Raw genomic sequence first — 16594 nt, 5'->3', positions numbered from 1 at the left:
ATCCCATAGGATGAGTGCGCTTCTTTTATTTGGCTTTAGATTTAGCATTTAATGTCTTGAATGGCCTGGTTCACTCTCTGTTTTTAGTACTTCCATACCATTCAGTAAAGAGGAATAAGGGAATCAGGGGGATGCTGGTGTGTGGAGCCACAGGGTTGTCCAGTCAAGTTTGTGTATTATCGAGCAAATTAAATTCAGTGGAATTGGCCTGTTGGTGACACACAAGGAATAAAAGTGTTTGTGTTTATATCTTATCTTAGAAAAGACATTAATTGAAATCAATGAATAGCAAGCTTGCAGATTTTTATTTCCTTGTATGTGTGTGGCTCAAAATAAGGTTGAAAAAATGGTTCAATTATGTCACTTAATCTCTTGAATTAAGTCTTTCAACAGACACCATCACGGTCTACATTAGCCCGAGTGAAGAGGCTATAAAAACTAAGGATTTAAATGAAACGTAACCAATGTCTGCTTGACTGAATGCAGTTGTTTACACAATCTATGAAGACATTGTTAGGTTTCTCATGTCTGAGAAGGGTTAATACGAAAGATTTGTGGCGATCGCTTACCTTTCCTTTCACTGGTCTAAATAAGTCCTATTTGGTGAACTGCTTTGTCTTGTCTGTGTGCTGTCAGTGTCAGTGGTGGCATTCAAATGAAAGTTAAGCTGTATTACAGATGATTTCTCCAGGGTTTTATCATATCATTGTATCAATTTGATATTGGCCATTTTGGGTCTTCACAATGATTTATCTTCAATCAAACGAGATTTTCCTGCCATGTGGCTTTAAATTATGAGGCTTTAAGTATTTTTGCTTTACTTCATTAACCTTTATAACTTACCTTTCTGATATCAAAACACTTTTACTGTTAACATAGTATTGTACAAGCTAGTCTAGCAGCAGCAGCTGTCGTCTCCCCTTAGGAGGTTTTTCTGGAGAAGAAAAATGTCTCTGCTTCAAAGTGGCAGGAAGCCAGCTACTAGTTTCTGCCTTTGTCCCTTCAGACACGTTTGTTTATCTCCATCCTGTCACAGTTGTTCCCACCTGCTACATCACTTCAAAAAGGTATGGTTTTATGAGCTAGCTGCAACAGCTAAAATAAACATTGCATGTGTGTTCATCCTCTTTAGGTGGTACTTCTGCATTTGGTTTTTATGTATAAACAATGAGAGTGTGTGGTATTCTCTTTTAAATCTGCTCTGTGTCTCTTAGGTTTCAACACAGCTATGTTCAGCAGTGGTAGCATCAATATCAGGTATAAATTAACTTGAAATGGGTAACTGTGTCAAAATGTTTTCTTTGGATTGATCTTTTGCGTTGAGTTAATTCATATTGAACCCTGCTTTTGTTTGAATATTGTCAGTCCTAGTGTCTGAATTTGAGCAGTGCATAGCTATTGCAAGCTATGTTTGTTTAAGAAAATGATGCCACATTGACTTTTGCGATGCAAACATGCCTGCACAAAGAATTTTTGCATAATTGTATCCCTGTAATATTGGCTTCCCTGGGAGCATTAGAATCATTACGAGCAAAAGCAATAGGTTTATGTAACAGCTTGCTTTCCCTCACACCAACATATCCAATACATCTCTACTGCAGAGCTTCTGTTTCACTATGACCTTACTCCTACTCTCCGCCTCTGTTTTGTGTTAATGTTAATTTACTCCGTATTAATTCTTCATGATATTTAACTGAAACTGTGTGATTGCAGCATTGCATATTTGTTAGTTCAATATGCTAAGTATTTGCTATGCTAAGCACTTCCCGGATCGTGGCCTTGGGAAGGGCTTGCATGGTCTAGTGATCTCCAGAGCTATGTCATCGAGAGCTATATGCTCCTGGTAGGGTCTCCCAAGATGAACAGGTCTGGAGTGAAGACCCAGACGAACACGATCCGAAAACCCCCCATGCAGGAAGAACACAGGAAAACGTGTACCCTAAGGCCCGGGGGTGAGCGCCTTGTTGCCGGGCTTAGTTCGAAAAGGTGATGTAGGAGGATCATGTGGGCCCACAACCCACAAGGTCCAATATGGGGAGCAGGTGCAATGCCGCCAAGGCAGTAGTGGAAAGGGGCACAAGCCCCCGGCTGGCTGCCACAAATTTGGAGTTTGTCCCAGTGGATGAGAGGGTCGCCTCTATGCGGCTTAAAGTTGCAGGGAGGAAAACTCTGACTGTTGTTTGTGCTTATGCACCAAACAGCAGTTCAGAGAATTTGGCCTTCTTGGAGCGAGTTGTTGGGGTTATAGAAAGGGCCCCACCGACGGACTCCATAGTCCACTGGGCGCAATGACGGGGTGATTGGGAGGAATTGGGAGGGCAGGCCGCCCGATCTAAACCCGAGCAGCGAGTTCTTGCTGGACTTCTGTGCTAGTCTTGGATTGTCCATAACAAACACAATGTTCAAACACAAGGATGCTCATAAGTGTATCTGATACCAGAGCTCCTTGGGTCTATGGTCGATGACCAACTTTGTCGTTTCACCTGACCTGAGACCATTGGTTCTGGAAATTCGGGTGACGAGCGGTGCTGAGCTTTTAACTGATTGCCATCTGGTGATGAGTTGGATCAGATGGCAGGGAAAACTGCAGGCCGGACCTGGTAGACCCAAGCGTGTAGTGAAGGTGTGCTAGGAAAGGATGATTTCAACTAGCACCTCCGTGAGAAGTTCTCTCTTGTGCCAGAGGAGGTAGGGGACATGTTCAAAATGGACCCTGTTCAAAGCTTCCATTGTGGAAGCGGCCGCACGCAGCTGTGGCCAGAGGTTTGTTGGTGCCTGTAACGGTGGCAACCCAGATTTTAAAATTAGAAAATAAATTAAATTTGGATCCTTCCCAAATCTTTTTTTCTGAAAAGAAGGGGATGATTTTCTGACCAAGTTGTTCTCATTTAACTGCTCGCATGTGAAAAGCTTAGCTAATGAAGTTACATAAAATGAGATGATAATACTGACAGAGGTTAATTTTTAAGTTTATTTCTAAAGCAAAAATGCCAGAAATTCACGCTCTTCAGTTTGTTTCAGTTCAAACATGAACATAATTGGTCTATTTTGATTGTAAACTCAATATCTTTGGTTAAAGAAAAAGAGATTGTTAAAGTTGCTTTTTTTACCTGAAAAGAGAATTACTCGAATGGAAATAAGCATTAGCTACTTGGGACTTAAATATATGTTCAACAAAAGTGTCACAAAACAGAAATATGTCAGAATGGTGGTGTGTGGCATGGAGAATCTGAATGCAGATATTCCACAACGAAGACTTCATTTATTCCAAACAAAAAGTGCGGCTGAACCGGAATACAAAATAACTACACTGAGACTATGAAAAAACTTGATTCGGAACAAACAAAAACCTGACTATGATGATGATATACCTGACAAGGACAAACCTGAAACAGAGCATGAGCGACGATGAGGATCTGGCAATGGAACATGGACAAACTGGGAGACTAAATACTGAGGAGGGAGATAATTGAGTGAATGCAGCTGATGACAATGAACACAGGTGAAGGGAGTGGAACTGATGACCAGACCAGAGAGAGACTGAGGAAGGTGAGGAAATGGCGAGGCTAAAATGTCAAACTAGAAAACTAAACAGAAACACAGATCATGACAGAAACATAAAACATGACCAGAAAAATGCAAAACATGACAAAAAAAAGGATAAGGGAATCTGTTTAAAGTCTATTACATTCATTGCACAAAACAAATGTTTATATTCTTTGCAGTAGTTATGTGTTGTTTATCTCTGCAGTGTAAAATTAGTTTAAAAGGACGTCATAAATGACAACATCAATATCTGCGTCAGAGGGACCTTAATGTGCTCTCAGCATCACAGAAGACCCAGTCTTCGCAGACAGAATCTTGTGGATCCGAGGCCTGATGGGGTTTTAATAGATAAATGTTGGCAGGATGTGTTTCAGGCTCTTCAATAACAGCAGGATGTGGATATCCAGACAATGGTTTTTAAATTGAGATGGATGGATGCAATTGGTCTCATAAGCACAGATGGGAAGAGCATTGGTTACTGGCATATAGGACGGAGGAGGACATAGAGGTATTAGGGTGGAAAAGACGCAGCATGAATAAGCAGACTGATGGCAGGATGACTGGCAGAAACGCATGGGAGTTAGGTGAAAGTGCAAATCAGTGCTTATTAAGAAAGTTCAAATGGACATTGACGAGTTGGTAACAAACTTCTTGGTTGGTGGGGACTTTATTGAAGGGAAGCAGCAGCAGGTGTCTGATTTGAAGTGAGGTGTTGATATGGTCTGTCGCTGTCTGCCTGCTGCCTTAGTTTTCAGCTCTTTGATTTAATGATTTTCTCATCTTGTCCAGCTCTGAGGTTCAGCTCGCTACAAAGCTACCTTGTCTGAAGGATGGACTTATCGTTTCATGGTGTATTGACTAACGTCAGTAGAAGCAAAGGTTCATTTTGATGCATGTAAAAAGCCTAAATTGACAAAAGGCTGTGAAAGTTTATGTTTTTGAGTCAAATTCACACACACACATACAAAAGCACATTTCATTTTCTCTTCTTTTTTTCAGTCTATAAAAGAAATCAAAACTTAGAAATTTAAAAACAAAATTTTTTTACTATGTTTTTGCTTGATGGTTTGATTAGTTATTTTTTTTAAATGATTTATTATCTTAATTAGAGATGTAGGTCCATAAGACACCAGCTCGCAGAAAGTAAAACAGCAGCACACAAGGTCGAATGAGGGCTGCCACCATGTTACTGACAGATTATTGTCAACTGGTGACCCCAAAAATAATAAACTGCAATTACTAACAATACCGCTAGCAGTTGGAGCATAACAAATCCCTGTATATTTACAGTCCAGATTAATTCAGAGACAAAGGGCAAATAATTTTTTAGATTCACTCATGCTATACAGTTCTGCAGTCTCAAAGTGTTGTTATGCTGGCTGAAATTGAGAAAAATAGAGTAGAGACATAAAAGGATCGGTTATAATACAATATAAATTAGATCTTAAATCATTGACATAACATATTTGTATAATTATATACACTTTGTGCATATGTATGACTTGTTGATCAATTCTTCTTCTTTTAATTTTATTTCAGAATCAAACAGTAAGATACCTTCATTATTTACATTTATATGATTACTTTGTCCTAACTTTTGTCTATTTAGGCATCCATATAAACTTGACACACAGGCATTTAAACACACTGGAAAAGATAAAACTTTATTTCTCCCTGTTGTAACAATACAAAGTCAACAAGTGCAATAACAATCCAACTTAAAACGGTACATTCTATCTAAATACATAGACAGAACGTGGTGCACATCATCTTCATCACCACCACACCCAAAAAAGTGAGGTATCAACCACTACAAAGCTTCTGTGTACAGGTGGGTATTCAACTGTAAGGCAACTGTTACTATGACAACCTGGAGAGACTGAAACAGATGTGTGCTTCCTTCTTCCCATTGTTTTTTTTCTTTCCTTTTTTTAATATGGGAAGAGGGTTTAGCTGATACGATTTACAGTACCACATCACATCAGACCAGAGTCAAAACTGTTTTCAACAAAATAGAAAACATCACAAAACCGAGTCGTAACATTAAGAACCAGGGGAGATACCCCATATGTCTTTGAGGAAATTCCATTCTTGACCCTGCTTCTGCTCGTCAGAGGCAAAGTGAAGCTTTTATTTGAATTCCCTGGGATCGACTAATGTTTTACATAATTGGTGAGACTAGCAGACCTCCTTATCCTCATTATAGGTCAAAACACACAGTATGGAGCCCTGACAAGCAACATGTTATCACTTTAACACATCACATTTTTCCCAACTTATCCAGCATTGGGGACTAATTAAATCTTCCATGTCCTGTCGCACCTGTTAAAAATCTCACCTCCCTGTTTGCTGCTGCTATTCACACTCTCGGAACAAGTGAGAGAAATTTGCAGCCACTACTGGGCTCTGGGCCAATTATTTTGCCTGGACACTTGCTGTCTCTCTGCTCCTAGAAGTCACAGCACAAGTCTGCTGGGGCACACATGCAATTAAACTTTAGTTATTAAAAAGGGAATTAAGTGCTCTAACAACTCAGCAAATTTGAAGGTTATTGCAGATAACTGAGGAAACTTCTTGGAACATGCAGGTGGAACATGAAGGTAAGAGTCTTGTCCTCCATCTCACTCCTTTTTGCACTTGCACACATTTTCAGGAATCCGCTTTCTTATGACCAATTCTGAACTGTAATGCTATCTGGTTAGGATTTTAGTAGACAGACAGGCTCGGCTGCTGCCAGATGACAATTTGCAGATGCAAGATTGGAACAGGCATCCTCCTCCTGCTGTACCTGGCTCCTGTCTCCCTGGTCTTTACACCCTACCTGTAGAAAAAAACTGGCACCAGCTGCTGCTTTCAACTGGATTTTTCAGTTTGCCATGAAGTCTGTGGATCTATTAGTCAAGTGAGATCAAATATTCTCAATGTTTCTAATAATCAGTTTTGTGTCTTTAGAATTAGTATTTCAAGGAGGACTGACTAACATTTGACTTCCAGTTATATGCAAACCCTGCTGCTTTTTCTTTGATCACTGACAGAGTTTCCAGAATATTTCTGAACCGTAAGCCAATAGCTCCACTAAAAATTGCTCTACTGAAGAAGACATCACCAAAAAGCTAGAAACATTTTTTCGCTATTTATGTCAAAATGCAAAGCAATTATTTGATTAAATGAGCAAAAGAATAGACAGATTAATAAACAGTTTCAGTAATGTTCAACTGCAGTTCTAGGTTACTATATTTTAGTAATTTATTAATCATGTAAGTAATTTGTTGATCCACCATACCAAATTTTCACTGGTTTTTGACTGTTGGTAGAGTAATGCAAACCATTTCAACACCTTGGGTCGTTGGAAATGACAAGGCAGTTTTCCTTATTCTTCTCAAGAAATAAATGGAGAGGGACAGGGATGAATAGTTGTAGCCCTAAAGGACTGTTGGAGTGTGCCTTCAGATGGTGATCATAATAATAATTTAAGTCTTTTCCTTTATAAAGCTCACATAAATCCTTGGAGGTCTTTTAGGGGTTCATTATCCTGAAATTCTTTGGGCCCATTTCACTTCTTATTACATGTAGGCTGAGCCGAAGCGTATGCGGCACACCTCAGTGATTACCCAGAAAGAACATTTTGACTTCTACATACCGTGTCATCCCTGTGATTAAGCTGCTGTACATTATTGCTGACAGTGAAGGGGATTCTGATGGATTTTTAAATTATTTTTAAAAATATTTTCTATTATGGCTAATCGCTTGCAATTATCTATTACCAATGTAGGATATAGAGTGTTCCTTATAAAGGAGTTAATGGGTAATCTTATGCATTATATTGCTAATGAATCTGCTTTATACAGCTGTCAGACAAATGAAAATGACACACACAAACTGTTTGGGTTTGTTGTAAATTTGTAGGCTCATCCCCAAGGTGCATGGTTGTGTCTAACTTGGCATAAAGCTCTTTGATGTTGTGAATGGATCCCTGATCCTAAATCAGATTTCAAGTGAAGAGACAGATCTTTTGACGACTTCATGTTAAGATTTTGAACCAACAGCGGTTTAAGTGCATGGCGATGTGTCCTTGTCAGAAACAATTCAGAGAAATCACTTGTTGTACAGAAAAGAGACCTAAAACATTTCATACAAGATACTGTTTTTCAGCATGGCTGCAGAGACATTTAGTCTGGTTTCAGTAAGTAACAAAAACATACTACATTCTAAGTGAGATGCTCAGCATCAATCTAAGCCGTTACATGTTCAGAAAGTTAGCCACTCAAATATTTCTCTGACTAGTTCACATAAATAAATCACCAAATAGATAACCCACAACTGTGTCTAACTGCTACTGAACACAATGTGACACAGCAGTGTAATAAACATTTTATATCTAGAAAGATGAGCTTTTTTCTTTAAGACAGCCAAGCTTCTTCACTTGCGAGGACAGTTTATCCAGTTGGACTTCGATTTGTATGGGACACTGCAGGCCTTGACAGCTGTTTTAGGGGAATGCTACAACTCTTTGAGAAGTCAAATGTATTTCTCTTTCCTCTCCTGTGGCAGCAGAAGTTATAGAGTCCCTTTTGTCGTGCCTTTTGACAGGCCTGTTTTTGTTAGTCCGCCGGTGTTTTGTGCTCATTAGAAAGGGGCAGTAGTCACTACAATCTACTACAGAATGGCTAGGCCAACAGTGGTTTTGTGTCTTCTGTCCAGTGACTGTTGGACATCTTCTCTGTACCATGTAAGGAAACCAGGTTTTGCTACTCTTCTGTTCGTCCTCTCGCAGCATCATTCTGCCATAAGAGAAAAACAGAAACAAATATTAGCCATTGAAATGACAGATAAAGAAATCCATCCATTCATTTTCTATACCCGCTTAATCAAACTCAGGATCGTGGGGTGCTGGAGCCTATCCCAGCCGTCATTGGGCAAGAGTCACGGTACACCTTGGACAGGTCGCCAGTTCATCACAGGACCACACAGAGACAAAAGAGACACACGACCATGCACACTCGCACTCACTCCTCGGGACAATTTAGAGTCACCAGTTAACCTAACATACATGTTTTTGGATAGTGGAAGGAACCCAGAGTACTCGGAGAGAACCCACACATACATGGGGAGAACATGCAAACTCCACACAGAAAGGCCCCAGCCAGGAATCAAACATGGAACCCTCTTGCTGTCAGGCGATGATAAAGAAATGTATCATTAAAATGCAAACTTTGATTTTCTTAATGTAAAGTTAGACGTGACAACACTTGGCCCTTCTGAATTTAGTACAGGATGACATCTGGCATCTGATGATGTAAACAGGTGGTTCTGGGTTGGTTCTTGATGTGGATACTGTGGATATACTGCTTAAGAGCTAGATAAACAAACATAACTGGAAACCACCAGCTGTCTCTGACTTTGAGGCCATCTCCGGTCCAAAATGTTTTCCTTCCAAGCCACAGCCGACAGTCCTAATTCAACTTTCTTCAAAGAAATAAAATATTGTGTTGTAGGGATGTGCATAACTGACTGACAAGATGATTACATATTGCTGTCCTCGCTAGTCTGACACATAAATACTAATCAGTTAAATTAAGCAACAGAGGTGACTGGTGATAAAATACTTAATCAAGATTTGCAACTAAATCACTCATTTAAATTTATTTCTAGTTGTAATCGGGTGAAAATGTACCCAAATGAAACATTCCAAAATGCACTGAGATTTCTCTGTTTCCACTAGCTTGACTTTGGGCATTCAAGCTAGTAGCATTATCTTCACTTCACTTGAGTCTTCTCTGCCACACTCATTCAGGCACACAAACAGGGGAAGTAGAGAACAGGAACAACCATAAATTACATCAAAGCGTAACAGAACTGATAAGAAACAAACTCACTGAATCCACCTTCCTGGAACATAGGTTCCAACAGTTTCTTAAGTTCTTCAATACATCCAGGTTTGGGACAAACATCCACCATAATTAAGTCTTTTATTAATTTGGCGTTTGCCAGTCCATCACAGGGCCACAAAAGACAAAGAACTATGCATGCTCATATTCACTTCTAGGGTTAATTTAAAGACACCAATTAACCTAACATGCGTGCACGTTTTTGGATAGTGGGAGGAAGCCGGAGTACTCGGAGAAAACCTACACATACTTGGAAAGAACATGCAAACTCCACACAGAAAGGCCCCATCTGGGACTCAGACCAGGAATCCTCTTGCTGTAAAGTGACAGTGCTAACAACCACACCACTGTGCAGCCCCCGGTCCATTTCTAGATGAATTTTATTTGAACAAAAAAGATCCGTCTTCCCAGAGAGGTTTGATGCAGTTTTAGAGAAAATGCGTAAAGTTATTTCTTTTACAAAATTTAGTAAATTAATTGGCCAAGAACATTGCAATGAGTGCTTTTCCACCTCAAATTCAACCTAAGACAAACCATTGTGTATCAGACACACTATGCACAGTCTTTGATCTTTGAACCCCAAGATAACACATGACGACTGTTACTGTGAGCACCAGAAAAAAGTTAGTCCCACCACTGACTGAAATTAATCAAGCGATATTTGATGGATGCTTGTAGAAATACTGAGAAGACCGTTCACATCCAACACTAGAGACCATATGTAAAAATAGGCATAGGGTATTATTTGATACCATTACATGACCACCTGATAATCTATAAAAAACACCATCAGATATAATTTGAATCTTTGGAAAACAACAAGATTGTTGACACATTTTAGGATCACATGCAGGCTGAATAAGTCAAGATCTAGATGCTTATTTTCAAAGATCTCCCACACGTTGAGGGCCCAGAATCGAAATGTTAAAAAAATTAATCCTGTATGCTTCTTTTTACTCTTCAAAAAGACCTTTTATAGCCAAGAGTGCACATGTCTGCATCATCAAATTCTACTTTGCCACAAAAAGTTGTTTGGGAGCCGTCTAAACAACACAGACGTGGCTTCATGACTGAAATTGCCTCAGATTACAATGTGTGTTCTTTGTGCCTCATGTTCCGCACTCATCTTTATAAAAGAGCATATTGGCTTGAAATTCAGCTCAAGGCCTGAGAACATAAAGACTAATAAAATGGGGCAGCCTTGCTTTTCAAAAAGAAATCAGATTTACAGGAATATTTTAGAAGTCTTGTAAAGACTCCAAGCCCACCGCAGTTCTATGAATCACATCCACCAAATCCATCTCTTTTTCCCAGAATAATAGACCTACATGTACTGAGTGATGGGAAAATGAAAGTTCCCACTTTTTTCTTCTTGTTGGTTATTTACATTGCACGCTTGCAGAGATAGATGGCAACACTGTAACACAGGATGCTTTTAGGGCTCGAAGGGGGGAAACTACTTAGTTCAAAGTGAAACCAACACAGCCCAAAAATATACATAAAAATGTTGCAGCTAGACCACCTGCTGTCTTATGTGTCAGAAGTACAACTTTCAAATAGCTAAACCTGTTCACCAGCTCTTTCTCTGTGGCAGAACTCTCTGTCTGGCTGGCTTTATAGCATGTTGATTAACTCCCACCACATTGAGAGTGAAGCATTAATTGGACATGGTGTTGGTCTTGTTCCCCCATGTCGACAGACAGGCCAGGATACAGTTCTATTATTACTGAAGAAAACCAGCCAGTAATGTGAATGAGCAGGAGACAGAGCTAGGCTTTTATCACGATCTGACCTGAAAAATGTATGAAATCCTTTCTCAGCCCACTGAGTTGAGTGTTGTAGAGTGTCATTTCCTCTGCAGACAGTGTAGCAGATGTTGAAGAACAGGCTTAGGAACGCTTACCTGTGACCAAAACAAGTGATGCAACAGACAGACTGCGTGATAGAGATTGCATTTACTACACAGACTGAGTCATTGTGGGCTGGCTGTAAGCGGCAGTGTTACGATGGCTGGTGAGTCAGGTGTATGCTGAACGTGGTGACAGATGCCATCTCACATGGACCGCTCTACCCATGGCTAAACTGGCCCTCTAAGCGAACAGCCTAGAGTGAGTGGGTGGATACTGGCACGAGGTGCTGCTGCAACATGGTGCCAAATGATTTATCAGTCGCCAAGGGATTCACTGACAAGTTCTGGTTGATTTGCAGTGGTGTCATTTGATGTTGCCCAACATCTAAATTCTCCGACTTTCATCTATGACACTCCTGGCTATTGCTCAGCATACATTAAACCAACAATGAGTCATGTTTTTAAAAAAATCTGGGACAGCTTATTTCTTTTGTTGATTGCCCAGATATTCTTTTGCAAAGTAAGCCTTTATCGTCACTGACTAAAGACAAACTAAATTCAGTGTATATGTGCACTAAAACCAGACTGAAATGACAACGGCAGATCAGATATTAATTGCAGTTTTGAAATTGAAAATATCATAGCAAGTGCACTACAAAAGGAATGTAAAATAAGCAGTGACAGAGTACAGGAGATTCCCACTGCCTGCTCCTTCAAGAGTCAAGATAACCAGATGATGATGCTGCTGCTTCTCACTACTACTAATTGCAAGTCAGGAAAGATAAACTGCAAACCAAGTCCAACCTTTAATATGATGAAAGGGTTAGGCAACAAGGCAGGGTTGTGATGTACAAAGCAAGAAGTGGGTCATAAAACAAAAATGGGAGAGGGATTTCTCTATTATTTAGGGATATTCAGCATGGTTTTGAATTAGCTGAGCAAATCCAAAATGTTTCAAGTAGAAATGGGCTTTTTGGGATAGAAACCCCTCTGACTGTGAATCCCAGTCTTTGTCTTTGTTCTGAAAATTTACTTGCTCTACAGCCCTAAAGCAATTCATTGAACTTGCAGCACTAACTGGAAGGAGATGACATACCAATATCCATGCCAATATCCGTGCTGTGTGCTAAAGCATACTAAATTTACCTTCAAATACAAGCTTTAGAAAAATTAAAAAAAACAATCAATCAATTACCAATTGGGTTGCTGATCCCATGAAGCAAGTTACCCTATGAGTTTATCTGGTGGCCATTCTCTGTTTGCAAAGAAACACAGCGACACTCCTATAAAGTAAAGATAAACCACTATATCGAGCAGGCCCACTGTTTTTCTCTTGCCTTCTCTTGATCCATAATCTAGTGAAGAATGTGAGTTACATTTGCTTTGTTTGTTCAAGCTGAAGTGAATACGTGAATAGGAATTTTTAATAAAGAGTATCCATGGAGAGAAAGTAACAGCACTTTCTCAGGCCGCCCACGCTGAACCCCCAGCAGATCAGCCACAGCACATACCAGCTTGCTCACGTAGTGACATGGTAAGCAGTGTCCCCACATGCTGCATGCCAAGCTGCATTTTCTGTGTGCATGTGGACAAATGAGTTGATACTTTGAGTTGCTGCCGGGATTGCTCTGCTGCACTGGTAACCATTTGTGTTTGGTTTCTTAAGTTTCTGTGCGACTGGGTTATTTTTAATACTGCCACACCAGTTTTGGGACTTGACCTGACTCTGTTTGTTTACATTTGGCCAGCAGATGTTAAACTAAGCGGACCCAGTTTTCTGAACCATTACCCTGCATCCACCCCCAGGGATAAAGATCTGTACCCCCGCAAATAAAACACAGGCCATCCATCGGATGACGCACTGCGTGGGCAACCGTGGCATACATTCAGTATCATCCATTGTGGCGCCTTAACACTTTAAGAAGAAGTGCAAGCATGATCTGGATTCTGAGAAGTGCTCAACCGTATGAAACTGTAAAGAGGCTATTCTAATCTTATCCCAAAAACTGCTTGTGACTGAATTTAGCTCCAAGCATCTGTTACTTTTTTAAACTGATTATGCAAGAGCATTTTTAGGTCTTGGTAAATGCTGTTCTGTTTTTTAAAAAGAGGTTACACTTTTGACTGAAAGAGATGTTGCGCAAGATGAATCTACATCCTTCCTGAAGCAGTTCCTGTTACTCATCAGCAGCATGAGATCCCATTAAAGTAGCCTGCTCTAATTTTTTAGGCCTGCTCTGTTTGCTGAGTTTCTAACACCTTGACACGCACTGCCTTAAAGCTGGCAAACAGCCATTACAGGGCAGCCTGGCCAGCCAAAGATTGATGACTTCTTTCATATCGAACAGACTTAATGCCTAATGAGGAAGCTCCATGGATGTGTTCAGTGTAACTTAACCATGTTTCAAACAGCAGAGCAGTCTCCGGATTCTGTCTGCAGCATCCCAGCTCTTCCATCTCTTGTTCGCACAGTCCACACTGCTTCTCAAAGCCATTTGTCAAACCTCTGCAACATTAAATTATCATGACCCGAGAGAGGTGTCTACCTCTGGGAAGAGACTGAGCCCCAGTCAAACAGATAGGGCACACAGTGTGTGAGATGCAGCCCTGAATGAAAAATTGACTACACAAAAGTGTATGTTTGTTCAGGCTGCGCTGTGGCTTTTGTGTAGCTTTATCATTGAGGTTTGAACAATGTCTGGCAAAAGAGGAGAAGTTCCCTGCAGCTACAGTGTGCTATAGTTCACTCTTGGCATCGTAAATCATCTTGTTTGTCTTTATAGCAGTCACATGTAGGCTTGCACACCTTGAGACTTCTGTGACTGCTCTCCAAGGTAATAAAAAGATACATTACAAAGAGAAGAGATGGGTGTTTCGCCACAGTAACTTCAAAAAGGTGTCTTGCATGACCCAGAATCAACTATAATTTGCGTTAAACAAAGAAAGGGGCCCCAAGTAGGCAGCAGAACATTATCCAGTTTGATCCTACTTATTACAATGGCTGAATGAGCTTTTCAAACCAAAAACCAAGAAAATGTATTTTAGTTGATTATTATGCAACATGGAGATACTTTTACATAAAAGAGATACTGATCAGATGCTTTGCAGAGAAAGATCTCTTAGTGGGAAGAAGAGTGGAATTCTTCCTGTAAGCTGTGATGATTTTCCAACAAATGGTTGGTTGTGTCACTTGTTAGCTGTAATCATTAGTATGTAATGTCTTTTTCTTAATGTTTGCACTTGGCTCTTAAAAAGGAACTCAAGGAAATGGGGAGCATGATGTTTGAGCTTCCTCCCAGTTGGCTCGAGGGAAAGTATGCCAAAAATGTTTTAATTTGTCCTGCTAGGCTCACAGATTCCCTGCCTCATAGCTCTCGATGTAACAAACTGAAGCAGACATGGAAATGAGACACAAAGAGAAAATGTGCTAAAAAGAAACCAGCCTATTTGTTTCAAAACCTCTGTTTCATTCTAGAAATATGCTTATTGGAGCATAACAAATCACATTGTGCAATAGTCTGCACAGGTTTTATGTAATACATCCTAATGTAAAGGGGTGGCTTCCGTCTAAATTTCTGTCTCTTTACAAGTTTACAGATACTAACATATTTTTGACTGGAACAGATCATTTCTATACATCCCATGAGTTAAGGTTAATTGCCAGCATTGTGTAATATAGTGTCTCAAGTATTCAGTCAGACACTGTAATTGAACTATCAGAGTGTGCTGTGGAGGTTACCAGTGATAGTAGAGCTGACAGTGTTGTTTGCTTAAATGAATCAGAGAAGGCTAGAGCAGCATGTTTAATCAACAAAACATAGACAGGCAAGCACTGGTGAGTGGCCTGGCTGTGTGTGTTCTGAAAGTTTATAATCTGCTTTGTGACAGTATCTACATACCTATGGTGGTACTGGAGATAACAGCACAACACCACCTAAATGTTTAGGGCAACTATGCCAAGCTATATTTTGATGTTCTTGGAGAAGGACAATAACCACTGAAACTGAGTCTACAAGAGATGTACTGTAAAACATTGTCTTGGGGGGTGTCACAATATACCAGTTCTGAGAATAATCCTGATTTAAAAAGAAAAAATATTGATATTGCATCAAAAATACACATACCATAGCATGCATGCAGATCGATTTTTGTACAATTATCAAAGTAGAGTGTAATTTTACCGCCAATAAAAAGGAGACAAACAAATTAGGCCTATAGCAACATATTTTTACTTGGTATGTGTGGATTATTGCAGTGTTACTGTGGAGATTAGTGTTTAACTCATTTTGGCAGCTGTCACATGACAGACAGCAACTCACCATGCACTGGATGTGTTGTAGGGCAGGAGCGTAGGACTGTGGCTCTCTCCTCGGAGGCTATGTCTGGGCTGGTAGTGGGTGGGAACCATGGGCTGGGCTTGAGCCTGGACCTCGCTCTCCTCTGGCATGGACCTGTGCCACTGATTCCGAGCCTTCTTTAACCAGCGTCCTCCCAGTCCCCACTTCTCCAGGTAGATCCGACACAGCTCGTAGTTTATGGCTGAGTAGTAGAGAAAGTCCAGGGCCAGCAGCACCATGACGAAGAAGCCGTAGATCCACACGCCGACCAGGGCTGTATAATTACTGCAGTAGAAACAGACTGGGAACATTAACACAGTTTTATCTGGGCAAAAAATATGACTAACATTCTTCACATGTTCAGAGCTTTCATCCAAATATCCTTAAACTGAGCCTTTAAGTCTAAAGGCTATGATGGGGCTGCCAGGTATGAATATTTGCTGATCAGGTTGCAAGCCCAAGACGTTCATCAAATTCTGCCTTTATGGCAAAAAAAAAATGGTTAGAAAATATATTTAAAAAAAACTCTCCATCTGTTCCATTTGTTTCTTAAGCCCAGCTTCCTAAATTGGACAAAGAATTTAATTAGCACATGAGACTTTTTAAATCCATTTCATTTTGGCTCCCACACAGTTTCTCTGAAAATCTGCACTCTTATTTTTTTCACCTTTCATAAATTTTCTTCATGTATTACATGATCCAGCTGGATTTATGCGGGGCACATTTGAACTCTGTTTTCATCCACCCACATCCATAAAGTATATGAAGGTAAATGAGCGCAAATAGCTGCACAAAACAGCTATCAAAGAAGTTGGAGAATAAGCATTTTAAAAATTGAGATATTACATTACCTCTGGGTGTGACATCTCTGCTTGAACTGACACTAAAGGGCATTCAGCTGGGGAGTATCACACAAATGGATGGAATGAAATATATATTGTGACTCAGACAGAGATGACAAAGCTTATTACTGC

General features: G+C 40.1%; 1 protein-coding gene across 2 annotated transcripts in view; it reads right to left on the bottom strand.

Annotated features, from left to right (window-relative positions):
- Positions 1–5189: 5189 nt before the first annotated feature.
- shisal1b (shisa like 1b) overlaps positions 5190–16594 on the bottom strand; it is a 36003-nt gene continuing 24598 nt past the window's right edge. Inside the window, exons 4-5 of one of the 2 annotated variants that reach the window (XM_072386224.1) lie at positions 15603–15905; positions 5190–8327 (exon numbers count right to left, since the gene is read on the bottom strand). In XM_072386224.1, coding sequence (XP_072242325.1) covers position 8327; positions 15603–15905 — 304 coding nt within the window. In that variant the 3' untranslated portion in view covers positions 5190–8326. Of the gene's footprint in view, positions 8328–15598; positions 15906–16594 lie in introns of those variants that run through there. The other variant, XM_072386223.1, reaches the window with a different exon arrangement.

Source organism: Leuresthes tenuis, unplaced genomic scaffold (assembly GCF_036924035.1).
Source record: "Leuresthes tenuis unplaced genomic scaffold, fLeuTen1.0.hap1 SCAF_5, whole genome shotgun sequence".
NCBI lineage: Eukaryota > Metazoa > Chordata > Actinopteri > Atheriniformes > Atherinopsidae > Leuresthes > Leuresthes tenuis.
This window is presented reverse-complemented; position numbering and strand designations above follow the sequence as displayed.